The following is a 15,073-nucleotide window of genomic DNA, read 5'->3' as shown; positions in this document are numbered from 1 at the left end:
CTGGAGGAGGAGGGGGGAAGGAGGAGAAGGCCCTCACCTGGTCTGGAGGGTGAGGAGTATCTGGGGGCATTCTGGACAGAGAGAAAGGGTGACTGGAGGCACGAATCCTACAGGCCCTCTCTACCTCCTCCTACCTGTGAGCTGAGCATGGGAGGGACAGGGGCCAGTGGGTCAGGCTGGAAAGTCAGAACTTGGCTTGGGGCCATAGGGAGCCACAGATAGTGTGTGATCAGCAGCAGCAGCAGCAGCAGCAGCAGCAGGGGGCCGCCATTCTATCTGCTGGTCTCACTGTAGCAGGCTGGGGCACTTGGGTGGGTGGGTGACATGGGCCCTTGATCCCAGGTTGAATCTGGGGCTGGAGGTGGTGTTGTCTTCATTGAAACCCACACTGAGCTGCCCTCTGAAAAGCGACGGCGTGTCATGCCCATCCTGGTGGGAGAGGGGGCTGGCTGGTTGGAGGAAAGAGAGAGGGGGATTAGGGTCTGGAGACCCTCAAGGTCTCCGTCCTCGGATGGGGGAGCAGGGCGCGTGGGTGTCCCTGAGTCTGTGTCTCAGGTGGGTCCTAGGCGGTGCTGGGGTCGCAGCGGCTAGTGGCCTGGGCCTGCCTCTCAGGCCTGCATGGGGACGGGGTCAGGGACCTCGGGGGACAGCCAGGCCTGAAACTGTGGAGGGACTGTGCCCGGCTGCGTGGGATCCCGTTGGCACTGACAGCTGGGGCCGTGGCTGCCCCCGGCCCTGTCCTGTGCGCTTTTTGTGACTGAGTTCACGATTCCTGACAGTGTCCTTGTAAGGCAGCTTCTGTGGTCCTTCCTCCTTGCAGATGAGGGGACAGGCACAGAGAATAAGTGCCCGTGGTCACCTGGTCAGTAGCAATCTCGCTGAGCAGCTGGGCTGCTGTGGGTACAGGGGCAGGCAGTCAAGGCTCGGTCAAGGCATGGGGGTAGGAGGGTCCCTCGGGCGGCCCCCGATCTGTGAGGATCAGGCCGGAGCCCCAAGGCAGGAGCCAGGGGAGGGGAGGCTGGGCAGGTTGAGGTCCCCGGAACCCCAGTAGCCAGCTTTGCGGGTGGGCCAGGTATGACTCAGGCAGCTCAGTGACGGGCGGTGCTGGGAAATGCCACATCTGAACCCCGTGTGCGACAGCTTAGGAAACTGAGGCACAGGATGGAGGGAGGTCTCTGCGAGGAACCCAAGGGGCTTAGCTCCAGGAATGGGGTGACCCCTGGCTCAGAAGTGCTGCCTGCATGCGGGGTGCCCATGGGGTCAGGCTTCTCAGGACAGGGGGACGGAGGGGTGGCCGGCAGCCCCATGTGGGGGGCGGGAGAGGGTGGGCAGGCTGCCTGTTCCGGTGGGTGCTTCCCCTGTATTTCCGATCAGCCCTGTGCCTGGCTCTGGGAGACGCTCAATAAATATTTGTACATGGGATGAATGAATGAATGTATGACCGTGTCCCTTCCCCCTCAGTGAGTCCTGAGGTCTGGAGTCAGAGCAGGGGAGCCTCAGGGGCATGCAGGTGGCTGAACACGCTCAGACCCCGCGCTGAGGTGGGGGATGGGCAGTGGGGGTGGGGGGTGGGGCTCCAGACAGAAGTGGGCAGTCCCTCACGTGCTGGATACACGGTGGCCGGTGTGGCGCCGTGTGATGTCACAGGCAGCCCGTCAGCGGTGGCCACACCTTCCAAGCCACAGAACTCCCCCATCCTTGTCCCCAGCTGGGAATGCCCAGGGGCGGGGGCGTGGACCGGGCTGGCCATTACCAGGGAGGTTCTTGTGGCACCTGCTGGGTGAGTCCCGTCTAGGCCTACGGAGGCCTACGGTGGGCCTGCCAGGCTCCGGATGGCCACAGGGTCGAGGAGTCCCAGGATGCCCAGTCTGGCTCACCCGGCTGCCTGCCCACCCAGCCACCCTGTGCCCGCCGTTCCTGACAGCTGGGGTGGAGCCCAGCAGGCTCACCCGAGCTCTCGGGGTGCCCACCTGCCTGCACGTGGGTCCCCGGTGGAGCTGCGGCCTGCCCACCCAGTGCTGGTGGCCGACGGTCCTCGAGGGCGGCCTTGGGGCCAGCCGCTTGGTTTGCTGAGCCAGCACCACACCCCCCGGGGCACCATCAAAGCCTCTGGTGTGATGAGGGGGACCCAGCGAGGCCGAGGGGCAGCGGGCCAGCTCCGGGGAACCTTCTTGCTGGGCTCTCCTCCACCTCGCGATCCTGGCGGGTGGGACAGGTGGCCGCCCCCGTGGAAACCGAAGCCTGCTCTCCAGGGCTCTGCCTCCAGGTCGTCGCCTGGGTGCTCTGCGGTGACCGGCCTGGAGCTGGCGCCAGCTCGGAAGGTGGCTTTCCTCCCTGGCAGTGTCTCCGTTTGTAGAGGAGGCCGCGCGCCCCACGGAGGGCAGGCCCTGGCTCCGGGTCGCAAGGGGCGGGTGGTCAGGGCAGCGGGTCAAGCCCTGATGAGGCTCCAGGCGTCAGGAGCGTGCCGGTGCCCCTGCCGCTGGCCGGCTGCTCCAGGAAAGCCTTCCCCCGGTCACCTGAGCCTCCGGCTCTGCCCTCGGCAAGGCTCACTGTGCTGGCTTACTCTGCTCAGAAGCTCTCCTCCTGTTGGTCCCCATCCCGGCTGTGGGCACTCGGCAGGCACTGGAGGCAGGACCCGGTTGTTGGGGTTGCTGCCTGAAGGCAAAGAGGCACTGCCAGGGAGGAGTAAGCTCCCTGTCGCTGGAGGTGTGCAAGCTGGGCATTAGGTGGTGTGGGTGACCTTTGAGTTTCCTCTGGACCTCAGGGGGCTGAGATCCCATGATGGGTTCTGGACATTTCTCACATCTGGACCTCCGCCCAGAACGCTGGGTCATTTGCTCCTTCCGTAAACAAGTGGGGAGCCCTCTTGGTGCCAGACGCCGTGCGGGAGGCAGGCTGGGCCTGGGACACTCTGCTCTGAAGGGCATGTGGCCGAAGGGAGAGTGGGCCGGACAGGGACGGCGGGGGAGGGGGAAGAGGGTAGCAGTGCTTGGTCAGTGAGGGCGGCTGGCCCCTCCGTGCTGTTGGGTGCAGGGGCGGGAGGGCTCGGGGAAGGTTTCCTGGGGGATCAGGGTGGGCTTGGCCTCTCGGGACCCCCCTGCTGGCCCCCCAGCGGCATGTGGACTTGGGCTCGCTCTGGGAGCCTTCCAGGAACGGCTCCTGCTCTGATAAAAATAGACTTCTCCGAAGGGCTTGGTGTTGTGCCAGCTGCCGCAGGTGCCCCCCCCCCCGCCCCCCGGCCTGGCAAGAGCGGGTGCCCCAGACAAGGGGGAACCGTGCTGCTGGGCCCGGGTTTGCCGCCCGCGCGGCACGGGGCTCTCTGTGTCTCGGGTGCAGTATCGAGAGCTCGATGGGAACTTGTAAGGACAAGGAAGCAGACGAGGGTGGTAGAAACAGCCTGCTGGGGGGGGGGGTGGGGGTGGGGGGGCCTTTCTGCCCGAGGGCCAGAGTCGGCGTGAGCAGGGTCTTTGCGGCTCAGCAAAACGCGGCCCCAACCATGGTTCTTCCGCTTGCTGGCTGTGTGACTTGGCGAGTTACTCAACCTCTCTGACCTGCTGTGTTGGATCAGTACAGCGAGGCCCACGCGTCTTGCCCATGGGGTGCAGCGTCCGGCACAGCATCGGAGGGAGCAGACCTTCCGGAAGTGGCCAAGTTGGGATACCGGGATACTGGGGTGGTGGGGGTGTCACTGGGTGCCCAGAGATGGCCTCCTGGAAGGTGCTGCTGGAAGTGAGGTGCTCAAGCATGTTGGTGCCGGACGGAGGCAGGAGGACAGGAGCCCTTGGCCTGGGGTCCTCGAGCTGATGGGCGGGCCCCGGGCTCGGCGGGGGGTGTACCTGTGTGTGGGGGCTCCTGTGGGGCCTTTGCACCCAGTACACAGTCTTCCTGCCTGCTCGCCTGGCTCAGGGGTGTGAGGAGGCCAGGGTCACGGGCATGGCTGGTGCTCTTGTCCCCAGTGTGGGGACAGCCTGCCAGGGTGGGGGTGGGGCTGTGTTCTGGGCACCCCACCCCCACCCCCGGCCCCTGCCCGGCCCCGAGGCTCTGACTGCTGCCTGCAGGGGCCAGGCTGGCTGCTCAGCTGGGTTCCCAGTGAGGCGAGGCCTCCTGGGACCTGGTGTGCCAGGGCCGCCCGTCTCTTATGGGGGCCTCTGTGCTGGCTGGGGCAGGTACGGCCTTGATGTGAGGCCAGCCTCCACTCTTGAGGCTCGAGGTCTGGGGAGAACTTGCCTTCCTTACGTGGTGCTCCCAGGAGGCGAAGCCAGGACCCTGCTGGTGGGGGTAGGCCTGAACACCCGGACGGTCTCACCTGGGAGCGTCACAGAGGGGCTCTCCTGAGGGGAGGTCTGCACTGAGCGTTGGAGGATGAGGGGGACGTGGAGACAGCTCCCCGTGTGACCCTGCGTGGGCTCCCAGCCCCCGTGCCTCAGTTTCCTCACCTGCACACACCAAGGGGGTGGGCTGGATGACAGCCCCCCCCCTCCCCCCAGCAGTGGTGAGGACTCAGGGAGGAACAGCAGTGTCCCGCACACAGCCAGGCACTCAGGAAGTGGGAAAGCCCTCGGGGTGCAGTCCAGGGGCTGGGCAGGGGTCTGAGCAGGTCAGGCGAGGGGCTCGGCCCTCACCTTGTGGGCGTCCCTGCCCCACGGAGTGCCCCACCTGCAGGCCTTGGCCGGTGCCCAGGTCCCCTCCGGCGCCAGCCCGTGTAGTCCCCTTCCGCCGTGGGAATCCCTCCCGCGAGATGGGGCCCTGGGGAGCCCCAGAGGGTGCCGCAGAGGGCCGGCGGGGAGGTGACGGGCTTCGGCTCGGCAGAAGGCAGGCGTCTCGGCAGGGGCCCCGCCTCGCAATGGTCAGCCGCCCTCCCCTCTGCTTGCATTTCCCCTTCCTCCTGCCGCTTCCTCTCCCCTGCTCGGCCCTCCGCAGCCCCTTTGTTCGCCCCGGGCACGCTGGCCGGCCCACCGTTATATTTAGGCGGCAGGTGTGGGAGCCACAACAAGTCGGGTGGCCCTCCTGGGCACCAGCCGTCGCGCCCACGTGATGCCCGGGAGCTATAAATAGCTCCGGGCCGCGGGGCGCCCAGCATCCCGGGGAGGCCGACGCGCCCCGAGCTCCGAGCTCCCAGCTCCGGGGCGCCCTGCCTGGCCCGCGCACGGATGGAGGCGGCGGCGGGACGCCTGCGCGCGCGCGCTTGAGCCGGGGTGAGCCGGTGCTGGCGGGGGGCGTGCCGGGAGGACCTCAGCGGCACCCCGGGGAGGGGGCCCGCACCCCTGGAACCAGCTCTCCCCTCCCCCCGCGCCTCGGGGCTCACGCAGCACCGGACGTGGTGGCCCCCACCCAAGACCCTACGGGATCTGCCGGGTCCCAGCCCTGCTCCCACGCTTCTGCTTTACTTCTGGGACCTCGGCTGAGCTCTAATCCTCTCGAATCGCCCCACATCGGGCAGGGGCCTGGGTCCAGAGGGGCTGGCCCTCACCGAAGAGGATGCAAACTGGGCAGGCTGTGACCAGGAATGAGGGTTGTAGCCTCCCTGAATCTCTTAGAAACCGGGGTGGAGGTTGGTTCTTGCCTCCTAGACGGACTGAGAAAACCCACAGAGCCTGTCTGGTCAGGGCCCAGAGACCATCCTGCCTTCTCTCCCTGGCCCGGTTACTCATCTGCAAACAGGGACGACCACATGGTCCCCTAACTGGTCTCCAGTGGACGACCGCTGTGAACGCTCAGAGGGTTCAGTGCCGGCAGGTGGGGGGAGGCCGGCTGGGTCCCACGAGCTCGGGTGTGGGGCCACTGGCAGGAAGGCCCATGGGGAGACACCCAGCTACCAGCTAGGGGCCCTGGGGCCTCACTGAGGGGGTGTGGCTGGGAGGAAGGGCCTCTTCCTGGGGGGATGGCCACAGGCCTGGTTGAGCTTTGTGGGAGCTCCTGGGGCAGCAGGGGTGAGGCATCGCTGCCTGCTCCCCGCTGGGAGTGGGGGACCCAGACTCTGCACAGACCCCACCCCAGCCTGGGCAGTGATCTTTGTCCGACCTCAGCCCAGACCCGTGACCCCATTGTAGCCTATATGCTGCTCCCTGTTCCCAGCCAGTCTAACCCCTCAGCTCTGCCAGTCGGGGACAACTTCAGGCTCAGGTGGATGGTGAAGCCTGCCCAGCAGCCTTCAGCCCTGAGGACCTGTTCGGGGATCCTAGGCAGCAGGGCTGGGCCCTATGCTGGGGTCTCCCCGGGTGCCCAGAGGCTGGGGGCAGTGAGGGGGCAGGTCAGCCCCTCAGGGAGAGGCTTGTAACCCTGTGGTTCTTCGGGCCTTTTTTCTTCTTTCTTTCTGGTAAACACACACACACACGCACACACACTCGGGAACATCCTGCTGCCCCAGGAGGAACAGGTGTTTGTGTGTTCAGGGCGCCCTAGGCTCTCTCCTTCGTCACCTGCACTCCAAGCGGAGGCTTGTGCTGGGACAGCTCAGGTTTGGGGCCGCGGCTTCCTTCCCTCTGCCTTTCTCCCCCTCCGGGGACACTTCCCATTCGGCCCTCCTAGGGCCATGGCACAGGACCGAGTGTGAGGTGTGGCACCTGCCCTAAGCCTGGGGACACCTTTCCTGTCCGGCGGCCCAGGCCTTGGGCCCTTGCCGCACCTAGGCCGAGCCCCCATGGGCTCAGCTTGCCTGGCGGACGGCTGGAGAAGGGGGTGCTGGGACGGGGGCAAAGGTAAGGGGTGCTGGGTTGGGGAACGGAGGGCCTGCCCAAGTGAGCAGATAGGGTGCGGCCGGTGGGGCTGGGGCCACTCCCAGTGGCCGGAGGGGTCCGATGACCACTGGGTCACAGCCTGAGGGGCTTCGGGGGCATCTTGTATAACCCCTCATTGTGCAGATGGGGAAACTGAGGTCATTGGTGTGCCCGCGGTGTCCCAGCCCGTGTGTGGGGGGGGTAGGGGTGGGGGTGGGGTTGGGTGCTCCTGCTGGGACCCCAGCCCAGGAACTTTGGGGCCCAGGGAGGGAGAGAGGGGTGTGTGGTGGTGCTCGATGGTGGTCTCTGTGGCCCGGCCGCTTCCCTCCCTGCGGCCATCGCAGTGTGACCCACTCCTGGCCACCTGCGCGGTCACACCTTGGCAAGCGTCTCGTAGCCAGCTGGCCCTTTGGCCGCTGTGGTCTGCCTCTGCTTTTCCAGCTCCCCGCGGGCAGAGCCCGGTTTGTTTACTCCCGCGCCCGGCCGGCCCTGTGGGTGAGCGGTGGAGACAGCGGAGGGGTGGAGGTTCCCATGGGGCACCCGTGAGACATGTTTAAGGTGGTTTGCAGCTATGAGCCGGGCCGCAGTCCTCTCTCCCCGCTGTTTTCCCCGGTCACTTTGGCACCCACGCTTGAGCCCCTTTCCCTGAGGACTGGCCGCCCCGGAATGATCTGGGCTCAGAAATTCCACAGAGGCCCGGGATTCCACAGAGCAGTGTGGCTGGGGTGGGGGTGGGGTGTCTGCTGGTCAGCAGAGGGGGACCCAGGCTGGAGGGGGGGCAGCCTCTGTTGCTATGCAGACGGCCCTGAAATCTGCACACTGGGTTAGAGCCCACTCGTGCGGCGTGTGTCCCTGGGATCCCTCCCTCCGTCCCTTTTCACTCTACGCCGGTGGCGGTCGGGGCTGTGAGCCAGACCTGGCGGGAGCTGTCCGTCCTTGTGCTCCCAGGTGGGGGAAACTGAGGGCGGAGGAGGGTCACTCGCTCAGCACGGTCCTGCGGCAGGGCCCCAGGGAAGCATTGACTCCCTCGCCGGGGTGGGCAGACTTGCACTTCTCACAGGAGACGGGGGCTGCCGGTGACGCCCTTTTCTGTTCGTTTCCTCTCCTGCAGACGTTAGCCTGCTGCTGAGCGGCCTGGGATTTATGGAGAGGACCTCGGGGGGGCAGCTCTGAATTCTGCCCGGGCCCAACATCGCCGCGACGCCTGCTGCCGAGGGGGCCTGCGCGCCTCTGGCCCTCACCATTGCCCTCGCCCGCCGATGTTCCCTGCTGTCCGGCCCAGGGCCGGCTGTGCCGCCTGAGCCCCCGGGCGCCCTCCAGGACTCGCAGTACCCCGATGGGGTAACGTGACAGAGGCCCTGTGTGTCAGAGCCGCCCGCCCCCGCGGCCGCCGCCCACCCCCACCGCTGGTCCAGTTCAAGTTCGGTTTTCCTTCGGCCCTTGAGGGTCTGGGGCCCGCCTTTGAGCGCAGGGGGCCGCTTGCCTGTCCACCGATGCAGAGGGGGCGTCCCCAGAGGCAGGCAGTGCTGGACGGAGCCACGGCGGCCCATTCGCTCCGGGCTTTTTAAAGTTTGCCTCGCTGGGTTTTTGGTTGCCCTTATTTTTACTTTTGCTTCTCTGGGGCCCGTGTCTTTCCTTTGCTTTGTAAGGAGCTGGACTCTGCTACTCAGCCCTTCCGCCTCCGAGGTGTTTGCAAAGCATCTGTGCGGCTGGGGCGGGTTTGCAAGGGGTTTTCTGTGTCTCGATCAAGCCCAGGGATCTCAGTCTCCTCGGGCTGTGGGGGGGGGGGCAGGTGGGGGCTTCTCCACTGCGGCCCCCAGCCCCGTGCGGCCCCTCCCTGGGCCCCGCCCGGTCCTCGGAGGAGCATGGCCCGGATGAACCGGCCGGCCCCCGTGGAGGTGAGTTACAAGAGGATGCGCTTCCTGATCACGCACAACCCCACCAACGCCACGCTCAGCACCTTCATTGAGGTAGGTGGGGCCCGGAGGGGTGTCCGGACGCCTCCCGAGAGCTGGCGGGGGTGGGGAGCGGTGGACTTCGAGCCGTCAACCCACACACTGCCTTTGGGAGCAAAACTGTGGCCCCGGTTATAGGACCCCAAGGCGGGAGCCCGGACTGTCCTGGGGAGCTCGGTGGGAGGGCAGTCGTGGGGTCAGCAGCTCCCTGGGGGCCTGCAGGGCAGGACGGTGTAGGGCAGGGGGTAGGTGCTCCATGCTGTGTAAATTGAGGCAGGCTCAGAGGTAGGAGAAGCGGGCATCAGGCCCTCAGGACATCGCCTGCACTGGAGCAGAGGCTGCACGGGAAGGACGAGGGAGGGGTCCCGAGGTGGGAAGTGGCTGTGAAAACAGCTCTAGGCAGGCAGAGAGGCCCACGGCGGCAGGTGGAGTGAAGTTCCATGGCCAGCCCAGGCTGCAGGAAGCCTGCTGGCTCTTAGGGAGCCCTTGGGTTAGGACCGGTGGGGCCGGAGGCTTCAGGGTGAAGATCTGTGGGGGAAGGGGCTGGGTAAGCGTCTGAGCTGGCCACAGGAGGAGTGGCCACCGTTGGCGTGACCAGAGGTGTTTGTAGAGCTGTGCATGGGTCTCAGACCCTCCTCCCTTCCCTCTGTAAGGTGAGAGCCGTCCCCATGGTGCTTGTCATAATGAAACAGGGGCCTGGGCGGGAGAGGACCCGAAACACTGTATAGAGGGAGGCAGTGGGTGCCCTGCCATTAGGGCCTGGACACTGCCAGGGGCCCTGCAGACGAGGGCTGCCCCTCTTCACAGCTAACACCCTTGAGGTAATAGCAGGACGTGGGGAAAGACTCAGCCCAGGACTCGGCACAGGACCCAGCCTGGGGTCAGGGTCTGTGTGTGACCGGGGTCAGGGCCCAGAGTGTGACCGGGGCAAGGTCGTCTGTGGTGAGGGTCAGGGCTCAACCCTGGGCTGTGTGGCAGCCCCTTTGCCACACGCACAGAGGAATTCGGAGGTGGCCCTATGGCCTCCGGGCCCTGTCCGCCTTCCTGTGCCCCCCCATTCTCAGAATCGCTGTCTTGCCTCATTGTGTCCAGTGTCCCTACCGCACGATGAGCAAGGTCTAGCAGATGGATGACTCGTCACTGCTCCCAGAATAGCTCTGGAGCAGGTGTGGTGGGGGTAGCCCCTGCTCGTGGCCCCCGTGGAGCAGACCCCCCGCGTAGAGGATAAATATAAACAGCCTGGCTGTGAACTGCCTTGACCTTTCCTCTGGTAGCCTGGGGCTTCCCCACCGCTGGTGCCCGGGGTCTTGCCTCCCGGCCGCCATCCGAGCAGGTGCCAGCCCTGTGCACCGTGAGGTCCCCTGCCCGCTGAGGCCTGCCCCTCAAGAGTCTGAAGGCCCTCGTGTGGGGTCCGGCTGTGCCCTCAACTGGACCCGTCCACGAGAGCCTGGCCAGGAGGGCAACTCAGAGTGGGGACCATGCAGGGCCACGTGCGGACCACAGTGTCCTGTCCCTGCTTGGGGACCCAGGAGCTTTGTCTGGAAAATGCTGGTACGGGGCGGGGGCGAGGGGGGTTCCCGAGCACCCAGGATGATGGCAGAGATGTGCTGGGAGGCCAGGCTCATGGCTGGTTAGCTGCGATTGCAACGAGGGTGGGCGGGGACACCCTGCCCTCACCGGGTGGGCTCAGGGACCCTCGCCCAGAAGCATCAGGAAAGCCTCTTCTACCCACAGCAAGTCGTTGGGCCTGAAAGGCCACCCTAGTGGTTACTCTTGGCATCGGCCTTTCTGTTTTGTTGTGGGGGGGCCGCGGCCCTGCCCTGGGGGCCCCAGACAGGGGGTACCCACCCCGGACCCCTCAGCCCCAGCCCGGCCTGCCTTCGTCCTCCCTCCCTGCCAGGACCTGAAGAAGTACGGGGCCACCACCGTGGTGCGGGTGTGCGAAGTGACCTATGACAAGGCCCCTCTGGAGAAGGACGGCATCACCGTGGTGGTGAGGGTCTTGGGGCCCCGGTGGTGCTGCTGCTGCCCTGGGGGGAGGTGGGTGGACGGGGCCGGCCTGCACTGTGAGCTTGCCATGAGGCGGGCCTGCGGGGCCTCGCTAGGGCCACCTGCCCCCCCCCCCCCCCCCGCCGGGCATGCTGGCGCCTGGGCCACGTGGCGTTTGGGCACATGTCCAGAGAGGCCCTGGCCAGTGGGGCCCTTGAGGCAGGAGCACGCGCCCTGTGCACGTCCACAGGCATAGCTCGTGTTGCCAGACCCTCCTGGGTCTGCCTGGGCTGCCGGGCACCCCCCCCCCCGCCCCCCCCCGTCACTGCACGGCAGCCCCCACGTGGGGCTCTGTCATGGAGAAACTGAGGCTCGGGTCAGTCACCATCTGAGGCACAGCCACTAGGTGCCAGAGCTGGGACCACGTGGGGGGGGGGCACCTTCAGGATAGCACCCCACCCCCATCAGGTGGCGGGCGGGCGGGAACGAGACCTCACTGTGCAGGGGTTCGAGCAGGGTGGGACAACCGGGGGTCCCACGGGCTCCGTGCCGGCTCCTCCGTGTCCGGGCCGCCTGGGGGCTCATCTCAGGCTTGTCGGTGTGGGAACCGTATGGTGAGGAGGGTGGGGCAGGCAGTCCTTCGTGGCCCCTGGGGAAGCCATCCACAGAGGCCCAGGGGAGGGAGCCTTGGGGCTGTTTCTTTGGTCCCTTGGCCCCGGGGACCCGAGTCCAGGCGCAGGAAGGGACGACTGTGCTGCCACACGCCTGTGGGTCAGGCCACGTGTGTATGGCGCATCCCCTAGCGCAGGGCTGCCCAAGGCACGGGGTGGCGGGGTGGGGGCAGCTCTGGGTCCGGTGGCCTCGGCCTGTTCAGCGCCAGAGGACCCCTTAGTTACTAGCTTCCCCTCAGCGAGCCGCCTCCCGGTCCACCTCGGGGGGCCCACTCGACTCACCTTTGGTGTCCGAGGAGCGGTTCCCCTCTGCCCCGCGTGAATCTCCTTCACTGGGACCTAAGTATCTCTGTCTTCACGGCAGTGCCCTGGGCTGGGCCCTTACTCCGGAGGCTCCCCACCTCTTCCAGAGCGCTCGGGGAGGTGGGCAGCACAGCTAATTTTTCGAAACCAAATTAATCCCTGAACATCTGGAGAGGGCCCAGCTGTCACTGTTCTGGAATCCAGCTCCCGGAACAATGGGTCTCACCCCTCTGCCCTCTCTTCACTCCTTCCCGGTAGCTGGGCCGGGCCTGCTTTGTGCGGCCGGGCTGGGAGCTGGGGACACAAAGAGGCACCTGTCAGGCACATTTGTAGTCTACGCCCCTTGGGCCTGCCCACCCAGAGTCGCTCAGGCTGTGACCCTGAAATGAGAGCGTGGGCTGACAGGGAGGGGACATAGTCACCGTGCTTGGGAAAGGGAAGGATGGGGTGTTCAGGGAAGGCTTCCTGGAGAAGGAGACATCTTCTTGGAGCAGAGAGGATGAGGAACCCCCCGTGGGGACTGCCTGCCTGGCCGGCTTCCTGCCCTTTGGGGCCTGCTGTCCCTCCCCTTCGTGGGGTCCCTCTGTGCTTCTCAGAGAGACGACCTTGTCTGAGCCACAGGCTGGCTGGCCCCGGGGGCCTCTAGCCTCACTGGCTGCCGCCCTCTGCAGGACTGGCCGTTTGACGACGGGGCGCCCCCACCTGGCAAAGTGGTGGAGGACTGGCTGAGCCTACTGAAGGCCAAGTTCTGCGATGACCCTGGCAGCTGTGTGGCCGTTCACTGCGTAGCCGGCCTGGGACGGTGAGCCGGCAGGGGCAGGGTGGGGCTCACGGGGACGTGGGAATCCCGAGGTCCACCTTGATCTCGGACGTGGGCGCTGGGCCCACGTCACACATGACCACGGGGTGGGAGTCCCTCCCCGAGTCTGATCCCCCTCCCTGCTGCTGGGTTGCAACTTTGTCCGTGTGCTCGAGCCGGAAGGAGCTGCCACCCACCCCCCTCCCTGACCCAAAAACCCATCCCCCCAACAGCCACGTATGACCGTAGTGACCTGGGCAGTGGCCCCCCGGTTTCAGGGCGAGGGCTGGCAAGCGGGGTTGATGGCAAGTGTCAAGCCCTCATCCCAGGCCAGACGCACGCCCTGCTCGCCCCCTGGCTCTCCTGCGCGTTTACACGTGGGGAGCCTGAGGCTCAGAGAGGGTGCCCGGCCCACCTGGGGCTGCACAGCAGGTGGTGGGGCTGAGCTGCTGCCTGTGCCCTCCACAGAGGGGAGGTGCTGGACAGCTTTTCGGCGGATGTGAGGGTGAAGGCATCGCCCTGCGCCCTCGGCAGGCGGCCCGTCGGGGGAGGGGTGGGGTGCCGAGGCTTGACCCAGCCCCGGGTCTGTCCCCAGGGCTCCGGTCCTCGTGGCACTGGCTCTCATCGAGAGCGGAATGAAGTACGAAGACGCCATCCAGTTCATCCGACAGTGAGTGGCCGGGGGTGGGGGTCGGGGTGCAGGCATTTGGGGGTCTGGGTTTAGGGGGTCCTTATCCTGGACTCCCCACCCTTGCCGGCAGGCACTCCTGGCCCCTGGCCACAGGGTGACCTCCGAGATGCCCCCAGTCCCACACAGCCTCATTCTGCAGTATTGACGCGTTTGTGAGTGCCCTGCAGCCAGGCCGCGTGCCCCAGCGGGGACCGGTCCCTGTGTGCGGCCCCTGGAGCTGGGAGTGTGGGGTGAGGAGGGGCCCCAGGCCCTGTGGTCCACGGCGGTGTGAACGCGGACAGGCTGCGGCACCCGGCAGGTCCAAAGCACAGGGACTCAGCACAGCTTAGACTCATCCTTCACGCATATGGCCCTTGGACGTGGTTACAGGGGGCTCTGCTCAGGGAGCCTGGGCCCCCAGGGGGGGCAGCCCTTCTCCAGCGATGCCAGTCTCGGGGCCGGAGGGGCTCTGGAAGCTTTGCCTGCAGAGTCTCCTGCACTCCCATTTTGTGGGCCCCAGCAAGCGCGTGGTGACGCCTGAGGTCGTGGGTGGGTGGGGACGGTTGACTTCCTGAAGTGCTTGGTGGGCAGCCTTAGGGGTTCCCCATGTCCTGTCATCTGAGGCCCTCACTCCCTCCCTGGCTGCAGGGCTGCCCGGGCGTCACCCTGGGACCCTGTAGGGGCCCGTGGCCTGGGGGTGGGGTGGTGCCAGGTAAAGGAGGAGGGCGGGTACCATGGGGGGACAGGGCTCGGGAGCTAGCCGGCAGGAGGTGACCCCAGGCCGGGTGAATACTGGTAGCAGCGACGGCAGATACGGGAAGGGTGACATCAGCACTGGGAAGGGCCCGGGAAGGGCCTGGAGGTGAGGCGAGCTCTGCCTGGAGCTCGCCGGGGCTGGGCAGGTGCTGAGCGTGCCCCCTGACCCCCGCGGCTGGCTGGGCAGGTGCTGAGTGTCCCCCCCCCACCACCACTGACCCCACCCCTGTCCTGTCTCCCCAGAAAGCGGCGTGGAGCCATCAACAGCAAGCAGCTCACCTACTTGGAAAAATACCGGCCAAAGCAGAGACTGCGGTTCAAAGAACCACACGCACACAAGACCAAGTGCTGTGTCATGTAGCCCAGGGCCTCCGAGCAGGGGCTCCGCGCCCGCTGCCGCCTCGCCTCCTCTCCCGGCACCTCGGCACCCCTGTGTCCCCTGGGCCCAGCTCGCCCTGCGTGCCCTCTGCCGTCTCGTCCCGTCTGGTCATCCCTGTGTCTCCGTCTGCCCGTGTCCACCACTTTGCGGACCTGCCCTTCCCTTTGTCTCTATGCCCTGCGTCTCTGCGTCTGGGCCCCGGAGCCCCGTCTCTCTCTGCGTCTCTGGGTGTCTCTGCCTCTCCCCGAGTCTGATGTCTCGCTCTTCCTGGCTCTGTGCCTGCAGCTCTCTCTCTGTCTGAGGCTTAGCTGGGGCGCCCCGGCCCGGCCCTCCCACACTGTCCCCTGGGCAGCTTTCCTCTCAGGCTCATTTGTTAGGGGGCAGGTGTATTTTTTAGCCACTGGGCCTGACCCCTCCTCCATCCTGACCTGTTCTTGGCACTTTCAGTTACTGGGTCTGGAGACTGTCAGATGTCCTGGACACCAAAGGCAATAAAATGGGACTCTGTGGCTGTGTGTGCGTGGAGAGTGGGGTGCGGGCCGGGCGGGGTGGACGGGGGCGGGGGGGGGGGGGGGCGCCTTGGGAGACTGGGTGGGGCCCCGGGAGGCCACTGCCCACCCCCTGACCCCGAGGCCTTCCTGCTGGCGGCACTGGGGCTCCCCCTGGTGTCTGTGCTGGGTCCCTGCACTCCCTGGATTAGGGGCCCGGGACGCATCCCTGATCCAGCAGAGTGAGCACCTCTCTGATGTGGCCTGTGTGGGGCCCTGCCCAGTTGCCTTGCCATTTTGGGGGGGGTGGCAAGGCCGGGTCACCAGGACTGCTCCTCTGCAGGACA

At 66.5% G+C, this 15,073-nt stretch overlaps 1 protein-coding gene across 5 annotated transcripts in view; it reads left to right on the top strand.

The window, feature by feature from the left end:
* PTP4A3 (protein tyrosine phosphatase 4A3) overlaps positions 1-14,747 on the top strand; it is a 36,661-nt gene extending 21,914 nt beyond the window's left edge. For 3 of the 5 annotated variants that reach the window (XM_086695662.1, XM_086695663.1, XM_086695664.1), the window contains exons 2-6: positions 7,828-8,686; positions 10,572-10,664; positions 12,306-12,436; positions 13,029-13,103; positions 14,103-14,747. In XM_086695662.1, the coding sequence (XP_086551788.1) occupies positions 8,582-8,686; positions 10,572-10,664; positions 12,306-12,436; positions 13,029-13,103; positions 14,103-14,220 (522 nt within the window). In that variant the 5' untranslated portion in view covers positions 7,828-8,581 and the 3' untranslated portion in view covers positions 14,221-14,747. The other 2 variants (XM_086695661.1, XR_015246847.1) reach the window with 2 other exon arrangements.
* The last annotated feature ends 326 nt before the right edge of the window (positions 14,748-15,073 follow it).

This window comes from Puma concolor, chromosome F2 (genome assembly GCF_028749965.1).
Source record: "Puma concolor isolate L17-30 chromosome F2, mPumCon1.1.hap2, whole genome shotgun sequence".
In the NCBI taxonomy this organism is placed as follows: domain Eukaryota; kingdom Metazoa; phylum Chordata; class Mammalia; order Carnivora; family Felidae; genus Puma; species Puma concolor.
The sequence above is the reverse complement of the archived record's forward strand: the minus strand, read 5'-3'. Positions and strand labels throughout refer to the sequence as shown.